Raw genomic sequence first — 16,033 nt, 5'->3', positions numbered from 1 at the left:
TCTTATTTAGTTGTTCACTTGTTATTTTTCATCTTCCCTTCTAGATTATAAGTTTCATGACTGTAGAGACTGTGTCTTATTCACTGCTCCATTCCCACCTCTACAAGAAATTTTGGCACAGAGTAGGCCCTTGATAAATATTGTTTTTAATAAAGAGATGATTTCCTTTAAAAACAGCAACACAGTCCTGGACTCCTAGAAATCTGCCAAAGTGTATGGCTCTCTAGAAACATATAATTTTCTTGTCTAAAATTTTAAAAAGCAAAACAGAATCTTAGGTTTAAATAAAAGCTTATTCTAGCAATATATCTCAGAAATAACCAAATGTACTTAATTCTATTAATTATCCTCTATCACAGGTAAATATTTTGCTTACTACATATACTCTTTAAGGTAGTTATAGTAACATAATGAGGGATTAGAACCTTGATACAAGTTACCAAGTGTCATGTTTTTACATACAACAAGCCCTCAGATGTTTGGAAGGGAGCCCAATAGACTCACAGTTCAAAGCTTCCAGATCTATTTACATGTGGTATCGCCAAGGAAAGGCCATCCTTCAGGCTATTCCTATAGACAACATAGAAAGCCAGGGATTCTTTTTCCAGACTCTTCAATTACCACCAACTGAAAATAAAGTGTTTAGGAAAAATGTTCCAAGTAATCAGTACAGCCTCTTTAAGGAGCAGATGCTTTCAGAACCACAAGGGGAAGCGTATACATTTCTGGTCAGTTCTATTTCTAGATGGTTTATGCAGCAAGTGGGATATTTTGTAGCGGTATACAGTATTTTCATTAGTAAATTCTTCAAGTTGGGAGGAAATAAAAAAGAGTCTTAGACCACCACCTTTCCTAGCAGCACTGCAGAGGCCAGTAGCCGAGCAAGTCAAAGGCTCAGTGCCCGGGGCTCTCTAGGCTTTGTCATGTTGCATCATGGACAGCCCAGGAGAGGAGAGGAGAGCCTGCAGGAGCTGGGACAGGCGAGGCAGCAAGCAGAAACACTCTCTTCCCTTGGACCCTTCCATTTCCTCTGCTTTTCACATTCTCAAAGTGTGGTCTGCAATGCTGGGGTCCAACCCCAGCAGGTCCAGGGGTCCCCAAAGGTGTGGACGGAGTCCGCGAAGACGGAATGACATAGAGACAGCGTTCAGTTGATCAGCAGCCTAGCCAGGATCTCTAGCCAAGTTCTGGTCAGGATCTCCAGCGAAGTTCTGGTTAGGATCTCCAGCCAGGTTCTGTGTCCATGTTCTCTTGCTAGGTTCTCCAGCCAGGTTCGGTCGCCAGGTTCTGTAGTGGGGTTCTCTAGCCATGTTCTATCCAGGTTCTGTAGGATCTTTTGCCATGTTCTCTCGCTAGGTTCTGTCTCCAGTTTCTGTCCAGGATCTTTTGCCATGTTCTCTCCAGCGAAGTTCTTCTGTCTCTAGGTCCTGTGTAGGTTCTGTGTAGGTTCTGTGTCTAGGTTCTGTGTCCTGTTGTCTTGTTACATCTGTATTTATACCAGTTGATTCTAATCCTATCAATCTCTATTCCAAAGGTTAGGGCGTTTCTTATCTTCATTCCAGGGAGTAAAGATTATGTAGCTTAAGCATGATTGTTCATAGCTAAAGTGATTAATTACCCTCCCTGGCACTTAGTTAAGGGGTTTTATTCCCTCCCTAACTTCAGGGGAAAATCCCTACCTGGGGAAACAACCTTTCTCAGAGAGGTGACCTTGGTTAAAACACATAGTGCCAAGAAGGTGAGCAATCATATTAAGAACAGTATGCCATATATGCCAGGTCCCTTGAAACAGCAAGGATGGACCGGCTCCCGGCACTGCAAGGTGCCAGTGATCCTTTCAGGGGATCTGTGAGATCAAAACTGCTCTCATAATAATGTTTTAAAAAATGACTTGCCATAACAATAGCAATGAAGGAATTTATGGTCTCTGTTCTGCAGGGCGCCCAGGCTCATTTGCTTGTGTGTATGTGTGCGTGTGTCGGCGGGGAGGGGGTGCTGGGGGTGGTGGGGGACGTTACAAGTTCCTCTGACATTTCAGAGGTATGTTGTCTTAGATGCAAAAGGACCATAGGTTCAGTTAAGGTAAACGCTGACCTGGTCAGGGAAGACTCAGGCCTAGGACGCGACCAGCCACCACAACTGCTCTTAGTAACAGTCTCCCTTCAGACCATCCCTGCGGTGGCTTTAGGCCTTTCGGTTTGCAAGACCCGCCGCGCAGGCCTTCCCTGAGCTCGTGGGGTTAGCATGTGGCCCCTTTCGTCGTCCACAATTGTGTGGGAATAAAGGAGTCATCCTTTCTGTCAAAGAAGGGAGTTTAGCCTTGGCTGGTTTGGCTTGGCGGGTAGAGAGTCGTCCTGCAGACAGAAGGGTCCTGGGTTCGAGTCCAGTGAAGGGCACCTGCCTGGGGTGTGGGCTCCATCCCCAGTGGGTGGGCGTGCAGGAGGCAGCCACAATTTTGGCTCCAGTGACTTCGCAGCCTCCATTTTTTTTTAATATATTGTACTGACTTTTTTACAGAGAGGGGAGAATAGGGATAGAGAATTAGAAACATCAAAGAGAGAGAAACCTCAATCAGCTGCCTCCTGTACACCCCCTACTGGGGATGTGCCCACAACCAAGGTATGTGCCCTTGGCGGGAATCGAACCTGGGACCCTTCATTTCTCAGGCCAATGCTCTATCTACTGAGCCAAACCAGTTAGGGCGGCAGCCGCCATTTTGAAAGGGCAAAGGTCAATCCCTCTCTTTTATCCTCCCCTGCCACCCCCAAACCCACGTTTTAACTTCCCTGTTTTAATAGCACAAAATACAAGTACAAAACATTGTACAAGTATACTTTTTACTACATGGAGGTGGAATAATACCTTTGTGTTGTTGTTGTTGTGTGTTTGTGTGTGTGTGTGCGTTTTAATATATTTTTATTGATTTCAGAGAGGGAGGGAGAGAGAGGGAGAGAGAGAAATATCCACGATGAGTGAGGGGATTACCTGTCAGCTGCCTCCTGCACACCCCCTACTGGGGATCAAGCCCGTGACCCGGGCCTGCGCCCTGGACTGGAATGGAACCCCGGACCCTTCGGGTCCCCAGGCCGATGCTCTACCCACTGACCAAAACAGGCCGGTGTGGCACTTTGTTTTATACACGACAATCCAAGGAGGAGATGTAAGCGGGTTACAGACAATCCACTGGTGATAAATAAAGGAGGGAGGGAGGGAGGGAGGAGAAGGCAAAGGTGGGGTGGAGTGGGGAGTGGGGGGGACCTCTGGGATAGGATAAAAAGTGAAATGATAGAGATACGCTCCTTAGATCACTCCTTGCTGGAAGCCAGTCCATCCTTGCTGCTTGACAGAGTCGCTGCAGGGAAAAAACATCTGCACAGCATATGTTTCTAGGGACCTGGCATATATGGCATACTGTTTTTAATATGTTTGCTCCCCTTCTTAGTGCTATGTGTTTTAACCAAGGTCACCTCTCCGAGAAAGGTTGTTTCCCCAGGTGGGGATTTTTCCCTGGAGTTAGGGATTAACAAGACTAAGGAAGGGAATAAAACCCCTTAACTAAGTGCCAGGAGGGTAATTAATCACTTTAACTACAAACAATCACTTAGGATAATCTCCTTCAGTTACTTCCTTGTAGCTTAACAGAACAATAGAGTAGTGACCTTGGAATGGAGATAACAAACGCCCTAACCTTTGGAATAGAATGCATAGGATTAAAATCAACTGGTATAAATACAGATGTAACAGGACAAGAAAAACCGAACCTGGCTGGAGAACCTGCCTAGAGTACCTGGCTAGGCTAATGATCAACTGAACGCTGTCTCCGTGTCATTCCTTCTTCGCTGACTCCATCCACACCTTTGGGAACCCCTGGAACCGCTGGAGTTGGACCCCGACAATTCCTTTCTGCTGGTGAACACCTCGGAGTAAGCATCATTGGAATTCCCCCTTTTGCAGTCATCATGTCTAAGTCTGAGTCTCCCAAAGAGCCAGAGCAGCTGTGGAAGCTCTTCATCGGAAGTTTGAGCTTTGAAACAACCGATGAGAGTCTGAGGAGCCATTTTGAGCAATGGGGAACGCTCACGGACTGTGTGGTGATGAGAGACCCAAACACCAAGTGCTCCAGAGGCTTTGGGTTTGTCACCTATGCCTCTGTGGAGGAGGTGGATGCAGCCATGAACGCGAGGCCACACAAGGTGGACGGAAGAGTGGTGGAACCAAAGAGGGCTGTCTCCAGAGAAGATTCTCAAAGACCTGGTGCCCACTTAACTGTGAAAAAGATTTTTGTCGGTGGTATTAAAGAAGACACTGAAGAACATCACCTAAGAGATTATTTTGAACAGTATGGGAAAATAGAAGTGATTGAAATCATGACTGACCGAGGTAGTGGCAAAAAGAGAGGCTTTGCTTTTATGACCTTTGATGACCATGACTCTGTAGACAAGATTGTCATTCAGAAATACCATACTGTGAATGGCCACAACTGTGAAGTAAGGAAAGCTCTACCTAAGCAAGAGATGGCTAGTGCTTCGTCCAGCCAGAGGTCGAAGTGGTTCTGGAAACTTTGGAGGTGGTCGTGGAGGTGGTTTTGGTGGAAACAACTTTGGTCGTGGAGGAAACTTCAGTGGTCGAGGTGGCTTTGGTGGCGGTGGATATGGTGGCAGTGGGGATGGCTATAATGGATTTGGTAATGATGGAAGCGGTGGAAGCTACAATGATTTTGGAAATTACAACAATCAATCTTCAAATTTTGGGCCTATGAAAGGAGGAAACTTTGGAGGCAGAAGCTCTGGCCCTTATGGTGGTGGAGGTCAATGCTTTGCCAAACCACGAAACCAAGGTGGCTATGGCAGTTCCAACAGCAGCAGTAGCTATGGCAGTGGCAGAAGGTTTTAATTACTGCCAGGAAACAAAGCTTAGCAGGAGAGGAGAGCCAGAGAAGTGACAGGGAAGCTACAGGTTACAACAGATTTGTGAACTCAGCCAAGCACAGTGGTGGCAGGGCCTAGCTGCTACAAAGAAGACATGTTTTAGACAATGCTCATGTGAATGGGGAAAAAAACTCGAGGACTGTATTTGTGACTAATTGTATAACAGATTATTTTAGTTTCTGTTCTGTGGAAAGTGTAAAGCATTCCAACCAAGGGTTTTAATGTAGATTTTTCATTTTGGACCCATGCTGTTGATTGCTAAATGTAATAGTCTGATCATGATGCTGAATAAATGTGTCTTTAAAAAAAAAAAATGACTTGCCACTCAGTGTTTAGAGCGTCAGCCTTCCATCTGAAGGCTCTCGTTTTATTCCAATCAAGGGAATGTACCTCGGTTGCAGGCTCAGTCTCCCGCACCGATTGGGGCACTTGCAGGAGGCAACCAATCGATGTGTCTTTCTCCCATCAGTGTTTCTCCCTGTGTGTCTCTACCTCTCCCTTCCACTCTCTCTAAAAAATCAATGGGAAAACAATATCCTTAGGTGAGGATTAACAACAACAACAAAAAATTGATTAGTCTTTTCCACTATGTGGGCACTTATATTGATGGTGCAAAAGTAATACAGGGTCAGCACCTTAGTACAAGGCAACCAGTGGAACCAAACTATGACCTAATAGTCATCACATTCTAATCCACCACACAGGAAAGAAAGAATGAATTAAGGAAGGAAGGAAGGAAGGAAGGAAGGAAGGAAGGAAGGAAGGAAGGGGAGAGGGAGGGAGGGAGAGAGGGAAGAGTGAGAAATGCTCATCTGTCCAAATTCAAATAATGGACTCAGAGACAGAAATATGGTGAAAATGAGACTTTTAATATGTTCTTGCAAGAGCAGATGTCCATGTGGTTGTGCAGGCACACATGGAGTAGCAATCATAGGCTATTTAATCCCTAAGGCAGTGGTTCTCAACCTGTGGGTCGCGACCCCTTTGGGGGTCGAACGACCCTTTCACAGGGATCGCCCAAGAACATCGGAAAACACATATATAATTACATATTGTTTTGTTATTAATCACTATGCTTTAATTATGTTCAATTTGTAACAATGAAATTGGGGGTCACCAAAACATGAGGAACTGTATTAAAGGGTAGCGGCATTAGGAAGGTTGAGAATCACTGCCCTAAGGTATGAGATTCCCTCTTCTGGTTCCTCATTGGCTGAGTACTATGGGGTTAATAGTTTCCTCATACTTCGCCTAGGTCTTATTGCCTCCTATTGGGCCATTTTTTAAAAAGTGGGCTGAGGTCTTTTCTAGTTGTCTCCACCTCCTCCTGACTAGTGGAGGAGGGTACATAGAGGGTTTTCACATACACAGTTCTTTGTTCTTATATCCTCTTCCCTCCTCCCTACATTCTGCTTGCCCTGGGGAAATTTAGTAACTGTTTCCATTAAAAGTTGACTATGCTGAAGATGGATCACAGAGGCCTGTTTCCTAGAGAAGGAAAAAAGTTTTACTTAAGAATGCCCATTAAAAATTGTTAATTTCATTAAATCTCAACACTTCAGTGAAATTCTTTGTAATGGTCTGTGTGAGAGACTGGACACACAAAACACTTCTGCTCCTGCCCCAGCCGGATGGCTCAGCTGGGTGGAGCATCGTCCTGTACACCAGAATGGTTGCGGGTTTGATTCCTGGTCAGGGCACACACCTAGGTTGCAGGTTTGATCCCCCATCAGGGCACATATGGAGGACAACAAATCGATGGTTTTCTCTATCTATCTCTCTCTCTCTCTTCCTCACTCTCTAAAATCAATAAACATATCCTTGGGTGAAGATTAAAAAACAAAACAAAACACTCCTACTCTGTATTGAAGTAGGAGGGTTGTCTCCAAGAAAAATGATTGTGTTATTATTTGGGTTGCAAGGTGAACTAACCGCTTTGCTCATGAAACCTAATTTTTACTTGAAAAAACAACTTATTCCAATTTAGGTATTTGGCTGACACTTTTTTGAAAATAAACAAAGTGAGGCTGTCACTTCAAAGAAAATATCTGGCAATATTTGTTGCCAAATAACCTTTAAGAAACTGCCTCTTGCTAAAGTTTGGGTAGCATCTGCAATTATCCAAAATGGCTATTAAAATACTGCTCCCTTTTCAACTATGTATCTCTGGAATGCCAGATTTTCTTCATGTTCTTCAACAAAAACAACATATAGCAGATTGAATGTAAAACCGATATGAGTCCAGCTGTCTTCTATTTTCAGACATTTAAAAAATTGGAAAAAAAATAAAAAGACATACTACTCACTAATTTTTTTTCTTTTGGAAAATAAATATATTTTAATTAAAATGTTACCTATGTTATCAGTAATGGATTTATTCTTTTCAAACAAATTAATAATAAACATTTTTAAATATCTGTTTTGATTTCTAATATGGTTCTTATTTATAGATAGAACTCAAATAAACAAAAGCTCTTTAGGATTTTCAATAATTTTTAAGTGTCAAGGAATCCTGAGACCAAAACCTGGTCCACTTGATAGTTTTCATAGAGATGTATAGTAGAAATGAAAAGGAAAATAGGGGGTGGGGAGGAGGGCTTGCAACCTAGTTCAGTATCTGGTTAAAACTGTAGTCTTCCTTCCCCACTCTGACTGACTTGGGTGGAGCTGCAGGGACCCTCAGGGGCCCGTCACAGGAAGAGATATGGAAGCCAGAGTCTCCCCACGAGTTCAGTTCAGGATTTGGATCCGGAATTCCCCTGGACTAGCAGATCTGCGAAATAAAGGTTAAACTTTCCTCCCTCAGAGTGCTGGCTGATCGTTCTCCCATGCATTCTGCCACAACAGAAATACATAACAGAACTCTGTAATAAAAACGCTGTAGAAAAATGTATAATAGAAATATAAAACAGAAATGCAAATCCTACATTTCTATTAGCATAGATAAGATCATTTTTATTTCACCAAAAAAGAGAGTTTCATTAAAGTAAAAAGTCAAGCAGCAGAGCCCAGGTTTTTGCCTAGCAAGCCCTCTCAGTGGCTTGTGGGAGTTAAAAGCTGTCGGGGAGCAGTGGCAGGCGGCACAGGAAAGCCAGCAGGGACTGGATTGGGGAATAAGGAAGGCCTAGTGGGAAAAGATCTCCAACACTCTCCATGCCTCTCTGGGCAGAGAGATAGGACCAGGAGAAGGAACTCTGACACAGATCACTTTTTTTAGGTCAACTGTGTTTCCCCTTTTGGTTTTCCCCTGGGAGATTCCCATTCTGTGCTCCCCTGCCTCAGGGAAAGTACTGAGGTTAGAATTCCTAAACTTTGTTTTCAAAAGCCTCGGGGCATTAAGGAGGATCCTTTAAATCTGGGGAGAAATACCCCCAGTCTAAAATGAAAGTGTCTCTGGCTTGGGGAAGGAGTCAAAGTCTAGGGTCCCCGGTGACTTGACTTACTCACCAGGACACAGCAGGACCTCAGAGAGACTGGCCATCAGTGCAGCAAGAGGCAAAACATTGGCCTAGACTTCCCCACCCACAACAAAGGCAGCATAGAGGTGGCAGAGGGGAGACACGTGGCATCTCAGCAGGAACCTGTGTGGACAGATGACTAATGCCTTCCTGGGCCTCTGAGATATCTCAGCTATGCTGAGAACCTGGGATTTCGGCACAGCCTCCAATGGGAAGCCCCAAGAATGACAAGGTGAATTTCTCACTAGTTCCTTGGAATGGGGGCACAGAGTTAAAATTAACTTTTGAGTTAAAAGTAGAGAATTGTGAATATTATTTGGTGATAAGAAGGAATGAAGTATTGATACAGGCTACACCATGGATGAACCTTTAAAACATTATGCTAAATGGAGAAGTCACAAAAGGCCACATATTGTCATATTGTATGATTCCAGTGATAAGAAATATCCATAATAAGCAAGTCTGCAGACATATAGTAGATTCGTGGTTGCTGGGGAAATAAGGGATAACTAAAGGAAGCAGAGTTTGGTTTGGTCTGGTTTGATTTGGTTTGGTTTGGTCTGGTCTGGTTTGGTCTGGTTTGGTCTTGTTTGGCTGGGGGCATGTATGATGAAGATGTTCAAAAATTGATTTGCGATGGTTGCACAACTCTGTGAATGTACAAAAAAACATTAAGTGTTATGCTTTAAATGGTGAATTATATGGTCTGTGAATTATATCTCAAAAAAGCTGTTAACAAAAAAGCAGAGATATAATCTCTCTTACCTCCTGCGTTGTGTACTGAGATTCAAACCCATTTTATGTGCACGATGCTTTACAAAGTTATTTTATAAGGTTGTGTCAAGCTGACATGGTAACTTCTGAGCACACACACTGCGTGGCTCAGGACCTAGTTATGGGGAAAGGGACAGCAGGGGGCAGAAAACAGGCTCCAGGGAACATGCAATGGCAACAACTGGTCTAGGCAAGTGGCCTGCAGCACCAAGGAACCACATATACCACCAGGGCACCGTTGTGGAGAAACCAGAGCAAGCAATATTCAGAGATGTGGAGGGTAGCCAACATCACGGATTTCCTCGGCAAATTGCAAGGCCCCAGATCAGGGAAGGGTTCAGTGGCAGGAATTCCACCCCAGGGCATGATAGCAATGATGGCTGCAGCCCCAGAGAGAATGGGTAAGTTACCTGGGAAGACCTGAGGCAACCAAGCAGGGACGTAATTGGTGTTAGTAATAATATAAGTATATAATTGATGTCATTTATGTATAATAATAAAAAGTATAAATCGCTTAAAGTCTATAACAATAACAGACACTATCTGCCAGGTACTGTTATACGTACTTTATATTTTTAAATTTAAATCTGTACAATAACCCTCTGAAATAGCTACTAATATTCTCCCCATTTTATAGATGAGAAAACTGAGTCACAGAAGGGTGAGGTAACTTACCCAAGCTCATTAGGAAGGGCAGAGCTATGATTAAAACACAATACTATCCCAGGGCCCATTTAACAACTCTACCACCCTGCATTTAGGGTAGAGGCCCACTTGCCACAACTGAGCCATCAGGACCAACAGGAACCATGGTCGATGTGGAATCCCTCTCAGCATTGAACTAGAAGTCTTTATGCCCTTCACACAGAGGAAGAATTGGTTCTGAAACCTGGGCTGGGGCCAAGCCTGCAGGTAGTGGTTAAGTGATGGCCACTGTAGAGAGAAGCAGGGTAGAGAATCAGGCAACTGCTGACACATGTCTTACATCTTTTCGTTTTTAACACAGTACTGTGAGATAGGTGTTATTTTCTTTATTTACAAACTAGAGGCCCGGGGGGGGGGGGGTGTTCCCCTCAGTCCAGCCTGTACCCTCTCCAATCTGGGACCCCTCAGGGGATGTCCAACTTCCGGTTTAAGGGTCAGACCTAAACCGGAAGTCGGACATCCCTCTCACAATCCAGGACTGCTGGCTCTTAACCATTTGCCTGCCTGCCTGCCTGATTGCCTCTAACCACTCTGCATGCCAGCCTGATAGCCCCCTAACTGCTCCCCTGACAGCCTGATTGATGCCTAACTGCTCCCCTGCCAGCATGATTACCCCCAACTGCCCTCCCCTGCCAGCCTAATCACCTCCAACTGCCTTCCCCTGTGGGGCTGAGGGGACTGGGGGACTCCAGCTGGATGAGGCAGGGCTGAGGGGACTGGGCACCACCATCTTGTGGCTGTGGGTGCCGCCATCTTGTGAGGGTGTGGCAGCCAATTAGCATATTCTCTTTTTATTAGATAGGATGAGAAAACTGAAGCTCAAAGAGGTTACACAATTGGGCTGACGACCTAATAAACAACAGAGACAAAATGGGATCCCAGACCTTCTGACTCCAAGATGGAAGCCTGTGAATTGGCTTTTAGAGATTGGCAGGCAATGTTAACTGGCCGGTGAAGTAGAAGATGGACTGGTTAAACACATGGGGCTTGGTTTCCACGCTCCAGCTCTGTCAGTCACCCTATGATCTTAAAGGAACTGCCTAACCTTTCTGTGTCTTAGTGCCTTCATCTATAAAACAGGTTTAGTCATAATAATAATGCCTACCCCTGGAGTGGCTTTGGGAATTAAATGGAACATTGTGTGTGCAAAGATCTAATAGAGTGTGCAGCATATGTGGTGCTCAACAAGTGGGAGGTGCTGTGAGCAGGCATTTTTCTTACTGTACTGCTGAGTGCAGACAAGCTCTGAAGCAGCCCAGACCTCTCTCCTGGGCCGTTTTACCTCTTGACTCAGAAAACATCAGTGCTGAAAGGAACATTAGAATTGATTTAATCTAATTCTCTTTTTTAACAGAGGAGAAAATTGAGAGTTAGAGAAATTAGATGCATCGCCCAAGCTACTTATCAGGAGAGCAAAAACAGATCTTTTCTTAGTAACGTAAAAAAAAATCTAAAGCTGTTAGGATAATCTAGAAAAGAAGAAACCTTAATAGAAACATAATTAAGACAATGTCAGGTAGCCCTTCAATCAGGGATGTAAGTTAGTAGGAAAAGAAGGCCCGCCAACCTAAGAAAAGCAGGATGACTAATGATGCTTTGGTGGGGCCTTCCTCCCACTGTCATGTGCACAAGTGAAGGGGCACTTCCCTGGGAATCAGGAAGTATTGCTTTCAGATATTCATTCCCTATCACCCCATTCCTCTCCGGTGGTATTGTCTGTAACCGAACAAAAGAAACTTGACCTTGGGTGATACACAGGACAAGGTAACAAACGAATGGGAACCAGTGTCTTGGAGAGCATATGGTAGGTATGTGATTAGTGTTAGAAAAAGGATCAGAGGCAGGAAAAAAAAAGGAAAAGTCCTTTTATATCACTTGAGTGGGTTGCCTTCACTTGCTAAAAGACTGGCTGAGAATCGGATGAAATTAACAAGCAGGTGCTAAACGAGAATGCAGAATATTAAAGAAGGTGCTTTGAACTGAGCAGGTAATAAAGAGCTTTGGGAATGAGGTTTGAAGAAAACAAATGTGTGTGTTTGTACACATATGCTTATCTGAGAATGTCTTCCCCCTTTGCAGTGAAGAGCTGCCCTCAAAGGCAAATTAAATTGCTGTCCACTGCGCTATTTACAAGTGTCGGGGGTGGTTCTCAGGCAAGATGGCAGATGCAGTGGGAGGAGGACAGGGCAAGGCAGTTCAAGATTATTCGGAGCAGAGATTCCAAACTGAAATTGCTGGATCCACCTGCTAGCATTAATTATTCAACAATTACTGTCTGCTTAGTGTCATTGCTGTATCTTTTAAGAGAAAGAAGTATATTTGGGGAACATTTGACATATCCAGTCACCAAAAAAAGGGAAGGTTAGAATTTTGTATGTTTTTTTAACCACATATTATTAAAAGAAACTAACTTTACCCCGTTTGATAAAAACACATTGAGTGATTACCAGGCAAAGAAATCAGCCCAGACTTTAAAGGTTTTCCAACGGCACAACCAGTGTGCCTGTTCTATTTAATCTGTTCTTTTTAAGCAACTCAAAGGAGTGATGTTAACTTGCATATTGTTTTGCATAGATTTGCATTTGGGGTCAAAGAGGCACTTGGTACAAATGTTCAAAGGAAAAGTTCAGTTAATATTGCAAACTATCAAAAAATACTGCAAACTACCCACTCACACCATCAGCTGTATCATCATATACCACTAATAAGATTGATCTCCAAGATCACTTGCCTTTCTGGAGATTCTTCCAATGGGAGAACCACAAGCATTATGGGAAAAGGAAATTGCCCCCAAATTGAAGACAGTTGACATAAATTACAGGTGATACGGAATTCCAATCTAAATATGCACCCACTCTGATGAATGATGCACACCCGTTCGCCACGCCTGATGTTACTGTTCATTGCCCGCATGCTAGGGCCACAGGTTCTCAAAGAGAAGGTGCTGAAGTCAGTGTTCTGCTCAGCCGGCAGCTTTTTTTTCTTGTGGAGACATCCTTGGGGAAGTCCAATTTCTGTCTGTCTTCTTACAGACTTGGCATTTTGTCATCACAGAACATGTGCAAGCTTGCCAGCAACCCGTTCTAGCCTTTATCTCCCTCAACTTTTATACAGATTTGATTTTGCTTTGGTGGGCAACTATAAATGTTGACCCAGGAGCTCCTGGGTTTACAAGATTTTGCTGGGATTTTCTGTGTTCTATGTATCTACGTGTTTATTTTTTTGTTTGTTTACACCATTGCTTTGACCATTTCAGTCATTTTAGGGAACTTATATTTAAACGTGCATCCACAAGTAGACTTACAAGTACCGTTTTCATGATGGTTTTAATCTCTTTCACAGCTTAAGTTGCCTGGGACACATAAATACACATAGAAGTAACTGGCATATAATTTCTGTATACCTCTGTTAGCTATGTTGGCCTACCTCTAGGAAAAATGTTGCCAATTGTCTCCTGCTTCTTAAGTAAACTAGAGAAGAAACTCCCACTAAAGGGAAGATTGGAATTGGAGCCTTCACTAACAGGATTCGATCTCACCTCATCCCATTCACTTCTGGAGCCAAAATGCCTAAGCAGCAAGAACCTCCACTAGCATCAAGGTTCAGAGCTTACAAGGTATGAGAAAGGACCAAGGGGGTAAAAATTTCCCTTGTGATAAAGGGTGAAGATTCCAGAGAAAGGGGACATGGACAGTAGTCTGCAAGCCTTAGAAGGGGGCAGTAAGAAAAGAATGGGTGGCTGAGGAGAAAAAGACCAACAATTCAGAAAACCCTCTTCCCAAAACCTCAATCCTGAGAGGCCCAGCTTCTGTGTGGTACTCAACAGGAAGAACCCTAAGTTTAAATTGTTGCTGTTCCTTTACACTACACTGTTCTTTCTGAAACATACCTGCTTCTAGGGCCAAAATCTCAGGACAAAAAAGAACAATCTCCAGATACTGCTGAACAGTGGAGCCTTTGAGCTAGTGCTAAAGGACCCAGCGACCTCCAGCCTCCCACTAGGTCTAACTTGATGGAGAAGCTCAGTGATCCATGAGATATTGAATTCTTCCTGAACCTGCATGAACGTTGTCTCCATTTTCAGAGGCCTCGGGAAGCTAACATGTGGATTCTGAGAATTTCAAAATTTGTGAAGTTCCTAGGAGCCATCAAGTAAGGGAGATGTGTTTACTGCGATTCTTTGGGATTGTAGAATTTCTTTGCCCAGATTTTCTTAAAAACTTCAGGAAATAAAGAGGCTAATGGGAAATACAGGAATGCCTCCAGGAAAATGATAAACACCCCCCCCCCCAAAAAAAATACTCATTTGAGTTACACAAACAGAGCATATTTCTAATATCTTAGGTCAAATAGTGACCTGACTAAATGTAAGATAAAGTGCATTGGAGAGGACATTGTTTTTCAAATATTAGACTCATTCATTTTTAGTGAGTCTCATGGGTGATCTTCACTAAAAATGAAGACCACAAGATACCAAACCCTGAGACTCCAGAGGGAACCTCACAAGCCTATTTTCTAATGAGCACTGCAGGTGCTCATTACAAACTCTAAATTCAGAACAGAGTAGGCCTCTCACAAAACATGTTAAGTCATGTCACTCTTCTGCCCAAAACTTTCCAAAGCCTTCTCATCTCAAAATAAAATCCAGCGCTAGCTGGTTTGGCTCAGTGGATAGGGTGTGGGCCTGCAGACTGAAGGGTCCCAGGTTCAATCCCGATCATGGGCACATGCCCGGGTTGTGGGCTCGATCCCCAGTAGGGGACATGCAGGAGGCAGCCAATCAATGATTCTCTCTAATCATTGATATTTCTATCTCTCTCTCCCTTCCTCTCTAAAATCAATAAAAATAAATAAATAAAATCCAAATTCCTCACAATGACCCACATAAAACTACATTATCTAATCCAGTGCTAAACCTCTCTGGTTTCATCTTGTACCATTCCTCCCTTAGTCTTCTTTTTAGAGAGACATCAATTTGTTATTCCACTTATTTATTCATTCATTGGTTGACTCTGTGTGTGCCCTGACCGGGGATCAAACCCACAACCTTAGCATATTGGTACGACACTCTAACCAACTGAGCTTCCCAGCCAGAGCATCCTCCCTCAGGCTTTGCACTAGCTATTTCCTCTGCCTAAAATGCTTTTCTCTTGAACAGCCATGCTCGTTCCCTCACTTCCTTTGGGTTTCTGTTCAGATGTCATCTCATTAGAGAGGCCGCCCTAAATGTAATAGGCAGTTTCTAAGGTGGTTGCCAATGATTCCACCTCCAGGTATTCGCACCCTTGTATAATCCTAAATGCTTGAATGTGGACTAGATTTAGTGACTTGCCTCTAGAGAGTAGAATTAGGCAGTGGTGATGAGAGCATGTTACCAAAAGGACTGTGGCTTCCATCTTGGGCACATTCATTCTAGCACTTGCCCACTCATTCTGAGTGAGAGCAACTGCCACATTGTGAGCTGCCGCAGGGCCTGAGGGAGGCCTCCAGCCAATAGCCAGCAAGGAAATGAGACCCTCAATCCAACAGCCTGACACACTGAATGCAACCTCCTGAGTGACCCTGACACTAGCTAATGTCTACATCATTTCAGTGGCTATTTTAATTGTGGGTCTCATCCAGCTCACCTCCATTTCAATCAGGACCTCTGAAAGGAAACAATACTCTGCTGATGTAGGAGCCACACCTTCAGTTTTCTGTATTGTTCTATAACTCAGTCTCCTTCCGCTGTAAGGACTCTGAAGTTATCACAGAAGTTCTTTCAGACCTTCATGGGCTCAGAATTAGATTCTCACTTTGAGAGTCATTCAGAGAAAAATATAAAGTAGTTCCTTCTGTCACTCTTACTGAATGGTCTCTTAAAACCCCACTGTCTTTATAACCACTACCAGACAATAAGGTAATCCCGAGAGCAATAGGCAATTATTGCCATTTCAAAACCATTGTGCAGTTGCCTCTGAAACGAAATCATTGGGTTATATGATCTTCAGTTATTATAGACTTATGCCATTCCCTGGCAGGAAGCAGCATAAGTGGGGTCATTTTTACAGAACAATAATGTTTAAAACTTTAATGTTGGCCAACCAATAAGAACAATTTTCCTAACGGAATTGAACTGAGGATAAGGGACGTGTGACAAGCTACTCTGCTACACTGGTGTTTCTTAAA

General features: G+C 43.6%; 1 protein-coding gene across 1 annotated transcript; it reads left to right on the top strand.

The window, feature by feature from the left end:
- The first annotated feature begins 3,959 nt into the window (after positions 1 to 3,959).
- LOC118650945 (heterogeneous nuclear ribonucleoprotein A1-like) lies at positions 3,960 to 5,051 on the top strand. Its single transcript, XM_036299570.1, is given in 2 exon segments — positions 3,960 to 4,534; positions 4,536 to 5,051. Coding segments are annotated over 2 exon segments (933 nt in total). The 3' UTR covers positions 4,894 to 5,051.
- Positions 5,052 to 16,033: the final 10,982 nt, after the last annotated feature.

The sequence above is a fragment of the Myotis myotis genome, unplaced genomic scaffold (assembly GCF_014108235.1).
Source record: "Myotis myotis isolate mMyoMyo1 unplaced genomic scaffold, mMyoMyo1.p scaffold_m19_p_3, whole genome shotgun sequence".
Taxonomy (NCBI): domain Eukaryota; kingdom Metazoa; phylum Chordata; class Mammalia; order Chiroptera; family Vespertilionidae; genus Myotis; species Myotis myotis.
Note: the sequence above shows the minus strand (reverse complement) of the source record. Positions and strands in the feature narration are given on the sequence as shown.